Source organism: Balaenoptera physalus, assembly GCF_965194825.1.
Source record: "Balaenoptera physalus genome assembly, chromosome: 12".
NCBI classification, from domain to species: domain Eukaryota; kingdom Metazoa; phylum Chordata; class Mammalia; order Artiodactyla; family Balaenopteridae; genus Balaenoptera; species Balaenoptera physalus.
The window spans coordinates 95,338,053-95,351,474 of record NC_138897.1 but is presented as its reverse complement, the minus strand read 5'-3'; the positions used below and the strand labels follow the sequence as shown (position 1 = coordinate 95,351,474).

Below are 13,422 nucleotides of genomic sequence, written 5' to 3'. Positions count from 1 at the left end.
TCCATACCAGTTCTCCGGAAAAACATATTTCTTATTTTAAGAATCTCCCAGCATTAAATGTTGTTGTTGTATTTTATAGAAGAATTATATAAATCACTCAGAGTCATTAAGCTGTAGTAACTTAGCTTTGACCCTTTTCTTGGTTTCTTATTTAGACATCCCAGTGTTTCTTCATGTAAATGTTAACATCTGCAAGTTAATCTCTGCTTATGTTGACCTCTTTCTTGCATCGTTGCTAACATGTGTACGTGTTGTTCTGCACCTTGTGGGTATTATTTTTTTCGGTGTGTTTTTAACTTGGTAATATATCCTGGAGATGTTTTCATATCTTTTGTTAGAGTTCCGTAATGTAACCTAACAAGTCCCCTGTTGATGGGCTTTAGGGTTTTCCTCATCTTTTAAGTAGAGAAGTTGTGCTTAGTTTCCTAGGGCCGCACAAACTGAGTGGCTTAAAACAGCACAGATTTACTGTCTTCATCTATGGAAGCCGGAAGTCCAGGCTGGTCCCACCGGGATGAAGCCACACTGCCAGCAGGACCTCACGCCCCAGAGACTCCGGGCAGAGCCCGCTGCCCTGCCTTCCCCACCTCTCGAGCTGCACCGCTGGCGCACCTCCGCCTGCCAGGCCAGCAGCAGACCACTGTGCTTCACTAGTGTCGCGTGGCCGCCTTCTGTCACCCCATCTCTATCCGCTTCCCTCTTACAAGTACACTTGGGGTCATACTGAGGGCCCACTGGGGGATCCGGGATTGTATCTCCCCATCTCAAGACCCTTTGTTTCAGTCACATCTGCAGTTCCCTTTGCCATATAAGGTAACCATCCAAGGTCCCAGGGACTAGGACCTGGACATTTTGGGGGACAGTATTCAGCCTGCCACACTTGTTATGAATCCATCTGGACAGATCTTGCGAATGAATACGTTACATTTTGAAACAAATAGTGAGTAATTTAGACTATCAGAGGCAAAAAATAATGACTAGGAAGGCTTGGTCTTATCAGCTGTCAGTACCTCCCCACGTGAGAATATGATGGTCGGCCTCTTCTACAGGGTGAGCTCCCTTCTTGACTGCACGGAGACCTGGCGTTGGTAGTAGATGCTTCTAGCTGCCATCATCTGTGGTAATACTGGGTCTCGATTGTAAAACTTCTTACAGCCAACAAGGTTTTCCTGGTGGCTGATATTGCCTCAGCCATAAACGTAGATATTTTAATATGACACATTTCCCTTTATTTTTCAAATTAAACGAATGGGAAAAGGTGGTGGTTTCTTTATGTGGTAATTATTCACTTATTTTCCTCTTTTATCCTTCTCTTTTTAGGTAATGGAAAGTGGTAGCAAATGTGAATTTGCCGCAGTGGTGATGACTTTCTCTCTCTCTCCTAGGTTGAGGAGATCAGAAACAGTATAGCTAAAATAGCTCAGTATGTTGAAGAAGTAAAGAAAAACCACAGCATCATTCTTTCTGCACCAAACCCAGAAGGAAGTAAGTTGTTGGTTTTAAAAAGAAGTGTGTCGGTCCGTCTCTCTGTGTGCCTGTCCCTCTTGCTGTCCGTAGCACAGGCCTTAGCCTGGAAACACGTGAGCTTGAGCTGGGAGCTTGTAAAAAGTGCCGGAGGCTGGTGGGCCACCCCTCGGGATTCTCATGCCTCTGGTCTGGATGAGACAAGGCATCGGTGTGGCTTTCTACAGCTTCTGCGGGATCTGGTGTTCAGCCGGGGGGGAGGACCACTGATGTGTGCTATCCACGAGAATGCATGGATGTGGCCTTGCAGAACTTTGGGGTCACGTCAGTGGCTGGGCCTTAGATCCGTATTATGTCCACAGTTAAACAAGAGTGATAGAATTTTGTGTTTACATGAAAGTTAATAAGCGGTTGATTTGGAAAACGATACTTGTTAGAGCAGGTTTAAAGATGAAGAACAGACTAAAGCAATTTGAAGTCTTCAGCAAAGGCTTTTGTATGGAGTGTGCTGTTCGTAGTGTCTGTTGAGGGCAGCATGTGAGCAAGTGATTTAACCTTAACTGAACATGAGGGCGTTGTTAGTTTTAAGGAAGTGTTTCCTTGATCTGCAGTGACAGATTTTGCAAACTTGAAAGGTAGGATGGATCTGGATAAGGTAGAGACTGCAGATTGGAATCTATACATCATTTGGGGGGATAATTGATATCTTCACAATACTGAGTCTTTTAATCCGTGAAAATGGTCCGTCCCTTTACTTACATCTTCTGTAATTGCTCTCAGTGATGTTCTGTAGGGTTCTCTGTAGAGGTCTCACACACCTTTCATGGTAGGTGATGCTTTTGATTTTAATGCGAACAGCATCTGCTGTAAATTTTGTTTTCTACTTGTTTCCATATATGGAAATACAGTGGGTTTTGTATGCTGACCTTGTATCCCGTTATCTTGCCTAATTACTTAATTAATTTTACTAACTTGTTTGTGGATTCTGTTAGGTTTTTTCTGTACCCAGTCATGACACCTGTGAATAATCACAGTTGTCCCTCAGTTCTTACGCTTTTTATTTTCAGTTGACTTATTTCACTGACTTTCCATACAGCATTGACTAGAAGTGGTGATGGGAACATGCTTATTCTCAATCTCGGAGGAAAGTTGAAAGCAACTTTGTTAGGTTATTTGGTGTGGCCTTACATTGAAAAAATAACTTGGTATTAAATTGAAAAAACTCATTTTGAAGATTTTGCATGTCTTGTAAAATAATGCTCTGGGCGTCTGTAGATGCCCTGTCTTACGATTTAGAAGGATATTTCCCAAAGGCTGTTCCTGGAGCATGCATCTCGATAGCTAGTATATGAAACAAGACTTCTGTGGCCAAATGCGTTCGGAGTCCTCTTCACACCACATCCCCACTTGGAAGGTTACAGAGTAATAAAGGCTCTGAGAAGTCCTGCAATGAAGAAACCTTTGCTTAGTGGAGTGTTTCACAAATGTATTTGCTCACAGAACTTTTTGTGTAACACCTGTTAACATCTTGCTTAATTCTTGGGGAAGTTGAATTTGAATACATATTACTGTATTTTTTTCTTTGGAGAAGTTTACCTCCAAAAAACTTTTGCTGCCAAGTAACAGCGGCTACAACAATGTTGGAGTGAAGTTAGGGCTCTTAACGCGCTTCGCAGTAGTCCCTTCGGGCTCTGAATAAGACTGTTGCTTCCCGTCTGTGTTTCACAGTAGGGTGTGAACCAGAACGTAAGAAGCGATGTCTCGCTGCTCCCTGAGTTGGTCTCTGTAAAGAGCAACGTGGTTACTCCTGCCCCACGATGCTGGGCCCTAGGAAGTGCCCAAGGTGGGGCAGGGGGCAGTGGGCTGCTGTCCCCCCAGCCCTTTGTCCTGGCGGGTGCGCAGGGGCAAGGTGGAGCTTCAGCTCCTCGGTGCCCTCCCTGCCTGGGCTCCTGGGTGGGCCCGCAGAAGGGGTTCCAGAGCACAGTGGCCACCGGGTGGCGCCACCCCGCGGCCAGGCCCTGGCCCGTTGGCTTCTGCTCCAGATGCAGGGCTGGCTGGCCGGCCAGGTTGTTCCATTAACCTCAGTGACAAGATCCCAGAGAAGGATTTGCCTGAGAAGCTAACAGAGGGCCCCTTTACTCTCATTTTTCTTTATTGACTTTACATTTCTGTACTTTCTGTTTTTAAGAGGGCCACTGAAAATGTGTAAGTTTCAGGCCCTCCAAAACATGGACCCACCTGGTGGGAGCCTGAAATGTGTGTTATTCAACTTTCTGGATCTTGCTGGTGATAGTGTCACGGCTGGCAACACCATCAGAGAATGGAGGGGATTTTACTCATCAGTAACATGTCTTGTAGATCCTTTGAATCAGGAGTCAGAGCCCCTCTTTTCATCCCATGTTTTAGGTATGGGCGTCCTAAGTAGTCACAACCTGTTGCTAACGTTTTATCTGCCCTTCTTTTCCATCTGCATCGTCACTGTCCTGGGCTGGCCTCTCTCGTCTCTGTCTGAGCTACGACGGTTACATCCGGTTGCCTCCTGTCTCTAAATCCTCTCCTTCTGTGCATTTTGTGCTTTTCTGCTGGAGTACACGTTTCAGACTCGCTAGAGAACTGTGTGGTCACCACTTAGTGTAGAAAGCCTCTTCGCAGGTGAGCGGTGGGTTCAAACCCCAGTTCCACCGTGAATTCACTGTTTACCTGGGACAGATCGCGCAACGTTCCGTGTAAATGCCGACTGCTACTGTCGTCAGTGTGTTTCCCCCTCATCACCTTGTTTCCATCCCATCCTTCCTCCTGTTTCCGCGTGAGAGGTGTGTGTCTCCTTTTTAAGGGCAACTGTGGTATGTGGCCTTGAGCCGCCTCTCGCTATACTTCCGCCCGGGCTCCTGGACTGGAAGGCCGCCCGTCTGCCCGTCCAAGCGCGCCTGCCCGCAGCCCTGCCTCGCCCCGCGGCGGCTGTTCCTTCCCGAGAGGGGTCTCGCGGGCCTCCCCTCACCCGGCTGCGCTGCAGGTCCTGCCGGCAGCCTCAGCCCTGGTCCTTGTCCTCCCTCCTTAGCGTCCAACCCTGCTGACCGGCTCCCCCGCCCCGCCCCCATCCTCTTCATCTTTTAAAGTTAACCTGTTTTACGTTATCAGAGTTAATTACGTGCTTTATCGTGGGTATTTTGGAAGAAAGCAGAAAGGAAGAAAAAAAAAACAACGCTCATAACCTGTCCCGTGGTGATCAACACCGTTAACGTTTCGGTAAATACTTTTGTAGCAAAAAATATGTATAAAACATACACTTTTAAAGAAGTGTACGGGACTTGGCTGGCGTGCAGTGGTTAGAGCTTTGCCTTCCAGTGTCGTGCGTACGGGTGCGACCCCTGGTCAGGGAGCTAGGATCCCACACGCCTCGCAGCTGAAAAACCAAAACACACAGAAAGAAGCAAAATTGTAACAAATTCAGTAAAGACTTTAAAAATGGTCCACATCAAAAGAAAACAAAAATCTTTAAAAAAGTGTAGAGTTTGGAGCGCCCGGTGCCTGTTGTCTTACAGCGTGCCTCTTTTGCTGACGAACAGAGCGTTCCAGGACCCTTTTCTTAACGGCTGCCTGGTGGTCGTCTGTCGGCTGTTTCTGTGGGAGCAGAACGGCCTGGGGCCGGATGGCAGCGTGCCTTTTACTGTTGACAGGTAGCTTGCTCCCAGTGTGCGATGGGTATTGCAGGGACCTCGCCCTCTTGTAGCGTCATATATGCTTCTTAACTTAGACTTGCCGCTGTGCAGAGCAGCGGGGACCAGGCTGAACGCTGGGCAGGTGGAGGCCTGTTCGTGCCTTGCAAGGCCGGTGCTCCCCGCGGGTGTGTCTGAGAGCTGAGGGTGTTGGGGGTTGGAGAGGGTGGGCAGTTAGTGCAGAGTCTCGAGCGCCCTGAGACTGAGCCGGCTCTGCCATCCCCGCTGCTGTCCTGAACCGGTGCCCGACAAGCACCGGGCGGGGCGGCAGGCTCACCCAGCGTCCGGGTTTCACGGTTACAGACCACTCCGCCCCGGGCATCCTCGCCTACCTGTGTGTCCTTGAGTACTTGTCGGCTCACCTCTCGGGCCAGCATTCCTGGGAACATCGTGCTACGTCAAGGGACTCGTCCCATTAAATGTTCTTTTCACATTTTTAGTTTGAAAGTTTTCTAATTTATGGGAAAGTTGCAGTTACGGTACAGTGAAAACTCACGTTCCCTTCACCGAGATTCACCAGTTGTTAACATTTCGCCACGTTTGATTTCTTTCTCTTTGTGTATGTGTGTGTATGTGTATGCATATGTGTGCGTGTACACACACACGTTGCACATGTATATATATACACACGCATACATACACACATATGCTATTTTTGCTGACTCATTTTAGACTGAGCTGCAGGCCTTGTGACCATCCACCCCTAAGTACGCCAGTGTTTATCTCCTAAGGAGGAGATTCTCTTGTAATTATCTAATTCAGAACATTTGATGTTGATAAAAGCGCTGTCTAATCCACAGTCCATATTCTCAGTCAAAAACATCACGTTGATATCCTTTATAGCTGTTTTCCCCTCTTTCCAGGGTCCAATCCAGACACCTAGGCAGATAAAGCCTAGACACAAATGCCTTTATTTTTATTTATTTGTTTATTTATTGATTGATTTGCCTGCGCCGGGTCTTAGTTGCGGCAGCGGGATCTCCGTTGCTGTGTGTGGGATCTTTTAATTGCGCCATGTGGGATCTAGTTCCCTGACCAGGGCTCGAACCTGGGCCCCCTGCATTGGGAGTGCAGAGTCTTAACCACTGCACCACCAGGGAGGTCCCACAGACGCCTTTAGAGTCGTCCTGTCTCAGTGGTGAATTGAACCTTTTCCCGCAGGAAGGGCCCCTCTCGCCTCTGGCGATGCCGTGTGCCGTCCTGTGCCCTTGCCTGACGCCGACAGAGCTCGACCGGACTCCCTGACTAGTGTGTGTGTGCTATATATTTCCCCATCATTTTTCTTTTCATCTTTCTATATCCTTGTATGTTAGATGTTTCTCTCATCTCTCTTGTAAATGAAATATAGTTGGGTTTTGTCTTTCTGTCCCCTTTGATCATTTTTTGGTCTGTACTTAGCTCTTGTAGTCTGTTTCCTGAAATTATTGATATATTGGGGCTAACATTCATGATCGTATTTGCTTTTTATTTTTCTTGCCTGTGCTATGTTACCTTTTCTCTCTTTTCCTGCTGTCTTTTGGATTCGTTTTTAAGAATTTTACTCTCCCCCATTAGCTTGCTTCTATATTGTATTTACTACTGTTTTAGTAGTTGTCCTGTAGATCTCGGTATGCATTCTTGACTTGTTGAAATCTAATATAAATCTGTATTTTTACTTCTTACAAGTAATAGGAGGACCTTAGGAACCTTTAACCCTGCCCTTTCTTATTACTGTTATCATCATATATGTACTAGATAAAAATAATATATATTTTATATATATATATTTTTAAATTAGTTAATTAATTTTTAAAATTTTGGCTGCATTGGGTCTTCGCTGCTGCACGCGGGCTTTCTCTAGTTGTGGCGAGCGGGGGCTACTCTTCATTGCGCTGCATGGGCTTCTCATTGCGGTGGCTTCTCTTGTTGCGGAGCACGGGCTCCAGAGCACAGGCTCAGTAGTTGTGGCACGCGAGCTCAGTAGTTGTGGCTCACGGGCTCTAGAGCTCAGGCTCAGTAGTTGTGGCGCATGGGCTTAGTTGCTCCGCGGCATGTGGGATCTTCCCAGACCAGGGCTTGAACCCGTGTCCCCTGCATTGGCAGGCGGACTCTTAACCAGTGCGCCACCAGGGAAGTCCATATATTTTCTATTATTTTATACAGTTAATATAGATTTGGATCTACCCACATATATACTATACCAGTGCTACTCATTTTTCTGTATCTTAAAACTTTCATCTGAGATAATTTTTTTTTCCTTTTAGAAACTACTGTTCTTTCTTTTAGTAGGGGTATGCTATTGTCTGAAATTATCCTTGCTTGATTTCATTCTTCAAGGATATTTTTTTAGTGAGTATAGGAGTCCAGTTAGCAAGTTGTTTTCTTTCACCGCCTTGAAGATTTTGAAGATAAATTTTCAAAGTCTTTTTTTTTTTTTTTTAAGTCAGCTGTCTAATTGTAGCTTTTAAGATATTTGATTTTTAGTCTTTTGGGTTTATCAGTTTTACTTTCATGTTTCCAAATGTAGTTTTCTTTTTATTTATCCTGTTTCTTATAAGGCTTCTTGAACCTTCGGGTTGATGTTTTCTGGCAGTGTTGGAAAAATCTTGGCTGTTTTCTCTTCATGAATCACCTTTGCTCCATTTTCTGTCATTTTTGTTCTGAGACTTGAGTTATATGTGTTTTACACCTGTTCACTGTGTCCTTTACGCCTCTTGCCCTCTGTTCTCTACTCTCCATTATTCTGTCTTGCTATATTTTATCTTGAAATCTTTCCAATTTGTCTCCTGACCTCTCTTAAGCTATTACCTTTCAGATCAGGGAATCTCTCTTCACCCATGGAGTTATTTTTGGTTAAAATAGTTCTCAGTCCTAGAATTTCACTGGGCTCCTTTTTCTCGTGTCCTGTTTCCTGATAAAATTCTCACTGTTGTGTTTTACCTCTTTGCACATAATTATTTTAATGTCTGTGTCTGATAACTCTGTTAAGACAGCTCTGTCATTTCTCTTGGGTGTTATTTTGTCTTTCTTTTCCTGGTTATTTTTGATTGAGAACTGGGCTTGGTATATGAAGGCTGTGGCCATAGTATGAGTCCTAGGATAGTATTTTCTTTTTTTTGAATTTTTGAATTTTATTTTATTGATGTTTTTATACAGCAGGTTATTATTAGTTATCCATTTTATACATATTAGTGTATACATGTCAATCCCAATCTCCCAATTCATCCCACCACCACCCCACCCCACACCACCCCCATCCCTTTCCCCACTTGGTGTCTATACGTTTGTTCCCTGCATCTGTGTCTCTAATTCTGCCCTGCAAACCGGTTCATCTGTACCATTTTTCTAGGTTCCACATGCATGCGTTAACATACGATATTTGTTTTTCTCTTTCTGACTTACTTCACTCTGTATGACAGTCCCTAGATCCATCCACATCTCTACAAACGACCCAATTTTGTTCGTTTTTATGGCTAATATTCCATTGTATATATGTACCACATCTTCTTTATCCATTCGTCTGTTGATGGGCACTTAGGTTGCTTCCATGACCTGGCTATTGTAAATAGTGCTGCAATGAACATTGTGGTGCATGTGTCTTTTTGAATTATGGTTTTCTCTGGGTATATGCCCAGTAGTGGGATTGCTGCGTCATATGGTTATTCTGTTTTTAGTTTTTTAAGGAACCTCCATACTGTTCTCCATAGTGGCTGTTTCAATTTACATTCCCACCAACAGTGCAAGAGGGTAGGCTCGTATTGCTATAAACTTCCCTCTTAGAACTGCTTTTGCTGCACCCCATAGGTTTTGGATCGTCGTGTTTTTGTTGTCATTTGTCTCAAGGTATTTTTTGATTTCCTCCTCTATTTCTTCAGTGATCTCTTGGTTATTTAGTAACGTATTGTTTAGCCTCCATGTGTTTGTGTTTCTTACGTTTGTTTCCCTGTAATTGGTTTCTAATCTCATAGCATTGTGGTCAGAAAAGATGCTTGATATGATTTCAATTTTCTTAAATTTACTGAGGCTTGATTTGTGACCCAAGATATGATCTATCCTGAAGAATCTTCCATGTGCACTTGAGAAGAAAGTGTAATCTGCTGTTTTTGGATGGAATGTCCCATAAACATCAATTAAATCTATCTGGTCTATTGTGTCATCTAAAGCTTGTGTTTCCCCATTAATTTTCTGTCTGGATGATCTGTCCATTGGTGTAAATGAGGTACTAAAGTCCCCCACTATTATTGTATTACTGTCGATTTCCTCTTTTATAGCTGTTAGCAGTTGCCTTATGTATTGAGGTGCTCCTATGTTGGGTGCATATATATTTATAATTGTTACATCTTTTCCTTGGATTGATCCCTTGATCATCATGTAGTGTCCTTCCTTGTCTCTTGTAACATTCTTTATTTTAAAGTCCACTTTATCTGATATGAGCATTGCTACTCCAGCTTTCTTTCGATTTCCATTTGCATGGAATATCTTTTTCCACCCCCTCACTTTCAGTCTGTATGTATCCCTAGGTCTGAAGTGGGTGTCTTGTAGACAGCATATATATGGGTCTTGTTTTTGTATCCATTCGGCGAGCCTGTGTCTTTTGGTTGGAGGATTTAATCCATTCACGTTTAAGGTAATTATTGATATGTATGTTCCTATTACCATTTTCTTAATTGTTTTGGGTTTGTTTTTGTAGGTCCTTTTCTTCTCTTGTGTTTCCCACTTAGAGAAGTTCCTTTAGCATTTGTTGTAGAGCTGGTTTGGTGGTGCTGAATTCTCTTAGCTTTTACTTGTCTGTAAAGCTTTTGATTTCTCCATCGAATCTGAATGAGATCCTTGCCAGGTAGAGTAATCTTGGTTGTAGGTTCTTCCCTTTCATCACTTTATGTATATCATGCCACTCCCTTCTGGCTTGTAGAGTTTCTTCTGAGAAATCAGCTGTTAACCTTATGGGAGTTCCCTTGTATGTTATTTGTCGTTTTTCCCTTGTTGCTTTCAATAATTTTTTTTGTCTTTGATTTTTGTTAATTTGATTACTATGTGTCTCGGCATCTTTCTCCTTGAGTTTTTCCTGCCTGGGACTCTCTGCGCTTCCTGAACTTGGGTGGCTATTTCCTTTCCCATGTTAAGGAAGTTTTCTAGTATAATCTCTTCACATATTTTCTGGGGTCCTCTCTCTCTCTCTTCTCCTTCTGGGACCCCTATAATGCGAATGTTGTTGCATTTAATGTTGTCCCAGAGGTCTCTTAGGCTGTCTTCATTTCTTTTCATTCTTTTTTCTTTATTCTGTTCCACAGCAGTGAATTCCACCATTCTGTCTTCCAGGTCACTTAACCGTTCTTCTGCCTCAGTCATTCTGCTATTGATTCCTTCTAGTGTATTTTTCATTTCAGTTATTGTATTGGTCATCTCTGTTTGTTTGTTCTTTAATTCTTCTAGGTCTTTGTTAAACATTTCTTCCATCTTCTCGATCTTTGCCTCCATTCTTTTTCCGAGATCCTGGATCATCTTCACTGTCATTATTCTGAATTCTTTTTCTGGAAGGTTGCCTATCTCCACCTCATTTAGTTGTTTTTCTGGGATTTTATCTTGTTCCTTCATCTGGTACATACCCCTCTGCCTCTTCATCGTGTCTGTCTTTCTGTGAATGTGGTTTTTGTTCCACAGGCTGCGGGATTGTAGTTCTTCTTGCTGCTGCTGTCTGCCCTCTGGTGGATGAGGCTATCTAAGAGGCTTGTGCAAGTTTCCTGATGGGAGGGACTGGTGGTGGGTAGAGCTGGGTGTTGCTCTCGGTACTATTTTCTTTTGTAAGAGATGATTTTTAAACATTTCTGGTGGTTGGCCGTGGGCACCAGCTTTCTGGACCTGCCTCCCTTTCTCCAGGGTGTGGTCTTCAACTTCAGCTCAGCTTTTTCTTAGCTCCTCAAGGCCTCGGCTGCCTCTGGGTTCAAGCAGCTCCAATCGCTGGGCTCATTTCTCTGGGTTTCCTTCTTTTGAATCTTCTTTCCTGCCTTTATAGGTGTATGACGTCCAGCTCTTCTGATTGTTCTCAGCAGGAGGACTGATAGGAATGACCTAGTCCACTGGAAGAGGAAGTTCCCAATATTGCCCTTCTTTTCAGTGATTTGAAATCCTGCCTTTTTCAAATATAACCTCATGGCCAGCTTCTGTAGCTTGAAGGGTTAAGTGTGGTAACGCCTCTTGTATTTCTCTGATTAATGCTTGAGCCCCTGCGCACCTGTGTTAGCAGGAAGGTCCAGTAATTCCGTCCTGAGTGACCCCCAACCCTGGGGCTTTCTTATCCAGAGAGGTGAGCCCTGCTTTGGAATGTCCCCCTGCACTCTCAGTCCTCAGTTGTGTGTCTGCGGCTGGTCAGCGTCCCCGGCTGTCCCCTGACTCTGGTGCATCGTGTCCTCAGCTGGGTAGACCCTGCACAGACCCTCCTGCTCCACGTGCACTTCCCCTTGGACCCCTTCCCCGACCCTCCTTCCCCACACGCGGTGGCGGGGCCTCTGGGGGTGTGAGTTCAGCCTTCCCCAGTGCAGGAACCCGCGTTCCCGCCAGGAGCCCGCTTTGATGAGAGAGGACAGCAGGAAAGAAATCAAACACGTGGAGGCTTTTTTTCTCCCAGAATATGGTTAAATTTCTGCTTTCCTTTTGCAGGTCTAGGTGTTAGCACTGGGTTCAGGGAACTATTTCATCAGTCAATTGGTGTAAACCAGGTGTCCTCAAACTTAGGTGTGCATCAGAGCCGCCTGGAGGGCTTGTGAAGTCGCGGTCCTGGCCCGTCCAGTGACGTTTCCTGTGAGTAGGTCAGGGGTGGAGTCCAAGAATTTGCATTTCTACTAAACGCACACCTGATAACGGAAGCTGCTGGTCCAGGACCCACACTTTGAGAACCACTGGGGTGATCAGTAGTTTTTCTCAAGAAACAAACAAACTTGACTATTTACCAAGAATATTGTTCTGTTTAGGTTTGTTGAACATTGATGTTGGATATTATAACTCACGTCTTTTTTTTTTTTTTTTTAATTTTGTAGAAATAAAAGAAGAACTTGAAGATCTGAACAAAGAAATCAAGAAAACTGCTAATAAAATTCGGACCAAGTTAAAATGTGAGTGTAAAGTTTTGATTACATGTAATCATTGATGGTGGGAATGTGGGTAATTATTATTTTCTTCTTTATAACTTTTTATTCTTTTACATTTTCAAAAGTTAAGATTGTGACCGCTTTAAAATAAATTGTATGTACTTGGAACAGTAAGTCTTGTTTAAGTTCCTCATTATTCTAGAATTCTTAAACGAGGAGCTAAACCTAAGGGCTGTTAACCCTTAAATTTCAGAGTGAAGCACTAATTCGTGCCCAACAGTAGTAGTAAGCACGTGCTTATAAATTGTTAATCTGTTATATTTTATGACATTTGGGGCTAAACTGCAGATATTTGAGAAGGCAACTAGCCTTTGACATGAGTTGCCAGGTGCTTTTTGAATGCCCTTGTACTCGGTGAGCTCCTTTGAACCTTTCCGTACAGTTCATCTCGGCTGAAGGTGCCGGGTGGACGTTCACAGCTTCCCTGTGGGACCGAAACAGATGTGGGTTTTCTCCGTGTGGTAGAAAGACACACTGTATTTAATTTTTACAAAATAACATTCAAATCAAGAATATTTCTGAAGATCAAAAGGAACCTTTATTAAGGAGAATTTCAGACGTATGTCGGGGGAGGGGGTCACCACCACAAGCCCCATGTCCACGCCCTTGAGCTCTGCAGGTCCCAGCGGCCCTCACCCAGCCCAGATGGTTTCACAACCGATCCCAGACATCTGGGTCTTCATCAGCATGTAGTTTTCGGTGTGTATTTCTAAGAGAAGGATTTTTCTCCACCAAATACAACTATAATACTGCTATTATATCTAAGTCACATTAATTACTGTTATTTATTATAAAATATCCAGTCAGAATTCACACTTCCCCAATGATCTTTTTATTTATTTATTTATTTTTTAATAGTTTGTTTGAATTGGGTTCCTTATTTGGACCATATCCTGTGATTGGTTGATATGTCACTTCAGGTTTTTTCACATCAGATTCTCCTTCCATCTTTTTCCCCCCAACACTTTTTTCTTTTGGTTGGAGAAGCCAGGACATTAGTCCGTCAGAAGTTGCCATGTTGCAGAGTTTTGCTGATTTCACCCCTTTAATGTCACTTAACAGGTTCCGCTGTGCTCTGTATTTCCTGTGGATTGACAGTTAAATTCTCCAAACTTGAT

The 13,422-nt window shown here is 43.9% G+C and overlaps 1 protein-coding gene across 4 annotated transcripts in view; it reads left to right on the top strand.

Moving 5' to 3' along the window:
• Nucleotides 1-13,422, top strand: part of STX2 (syntaxin 2) — a 39,538-nt gene that overhangs the window by 12,083 nt on the left and 14,033 nt on the right. For all 4 annotated transcript variants that reach the window (XM_082418332.1, XM_082418331.1, XM_082418330.1 and 1 more), the window contains 2 exons: nucleotides 1,386-1,485; nucleotides 12,194-12,268. In XM_082418332.1, coding sequence (XP_082274458.1) covers nucleotides 1,386-1,485; nucleotides 12,194-12,268 — 175 coding nt within the window. The remainder of the gene's footprint in view (nucleotides 1-1,385; nucleotides 1,486-12,193; nucleotides 12,269-13,422) is intronic.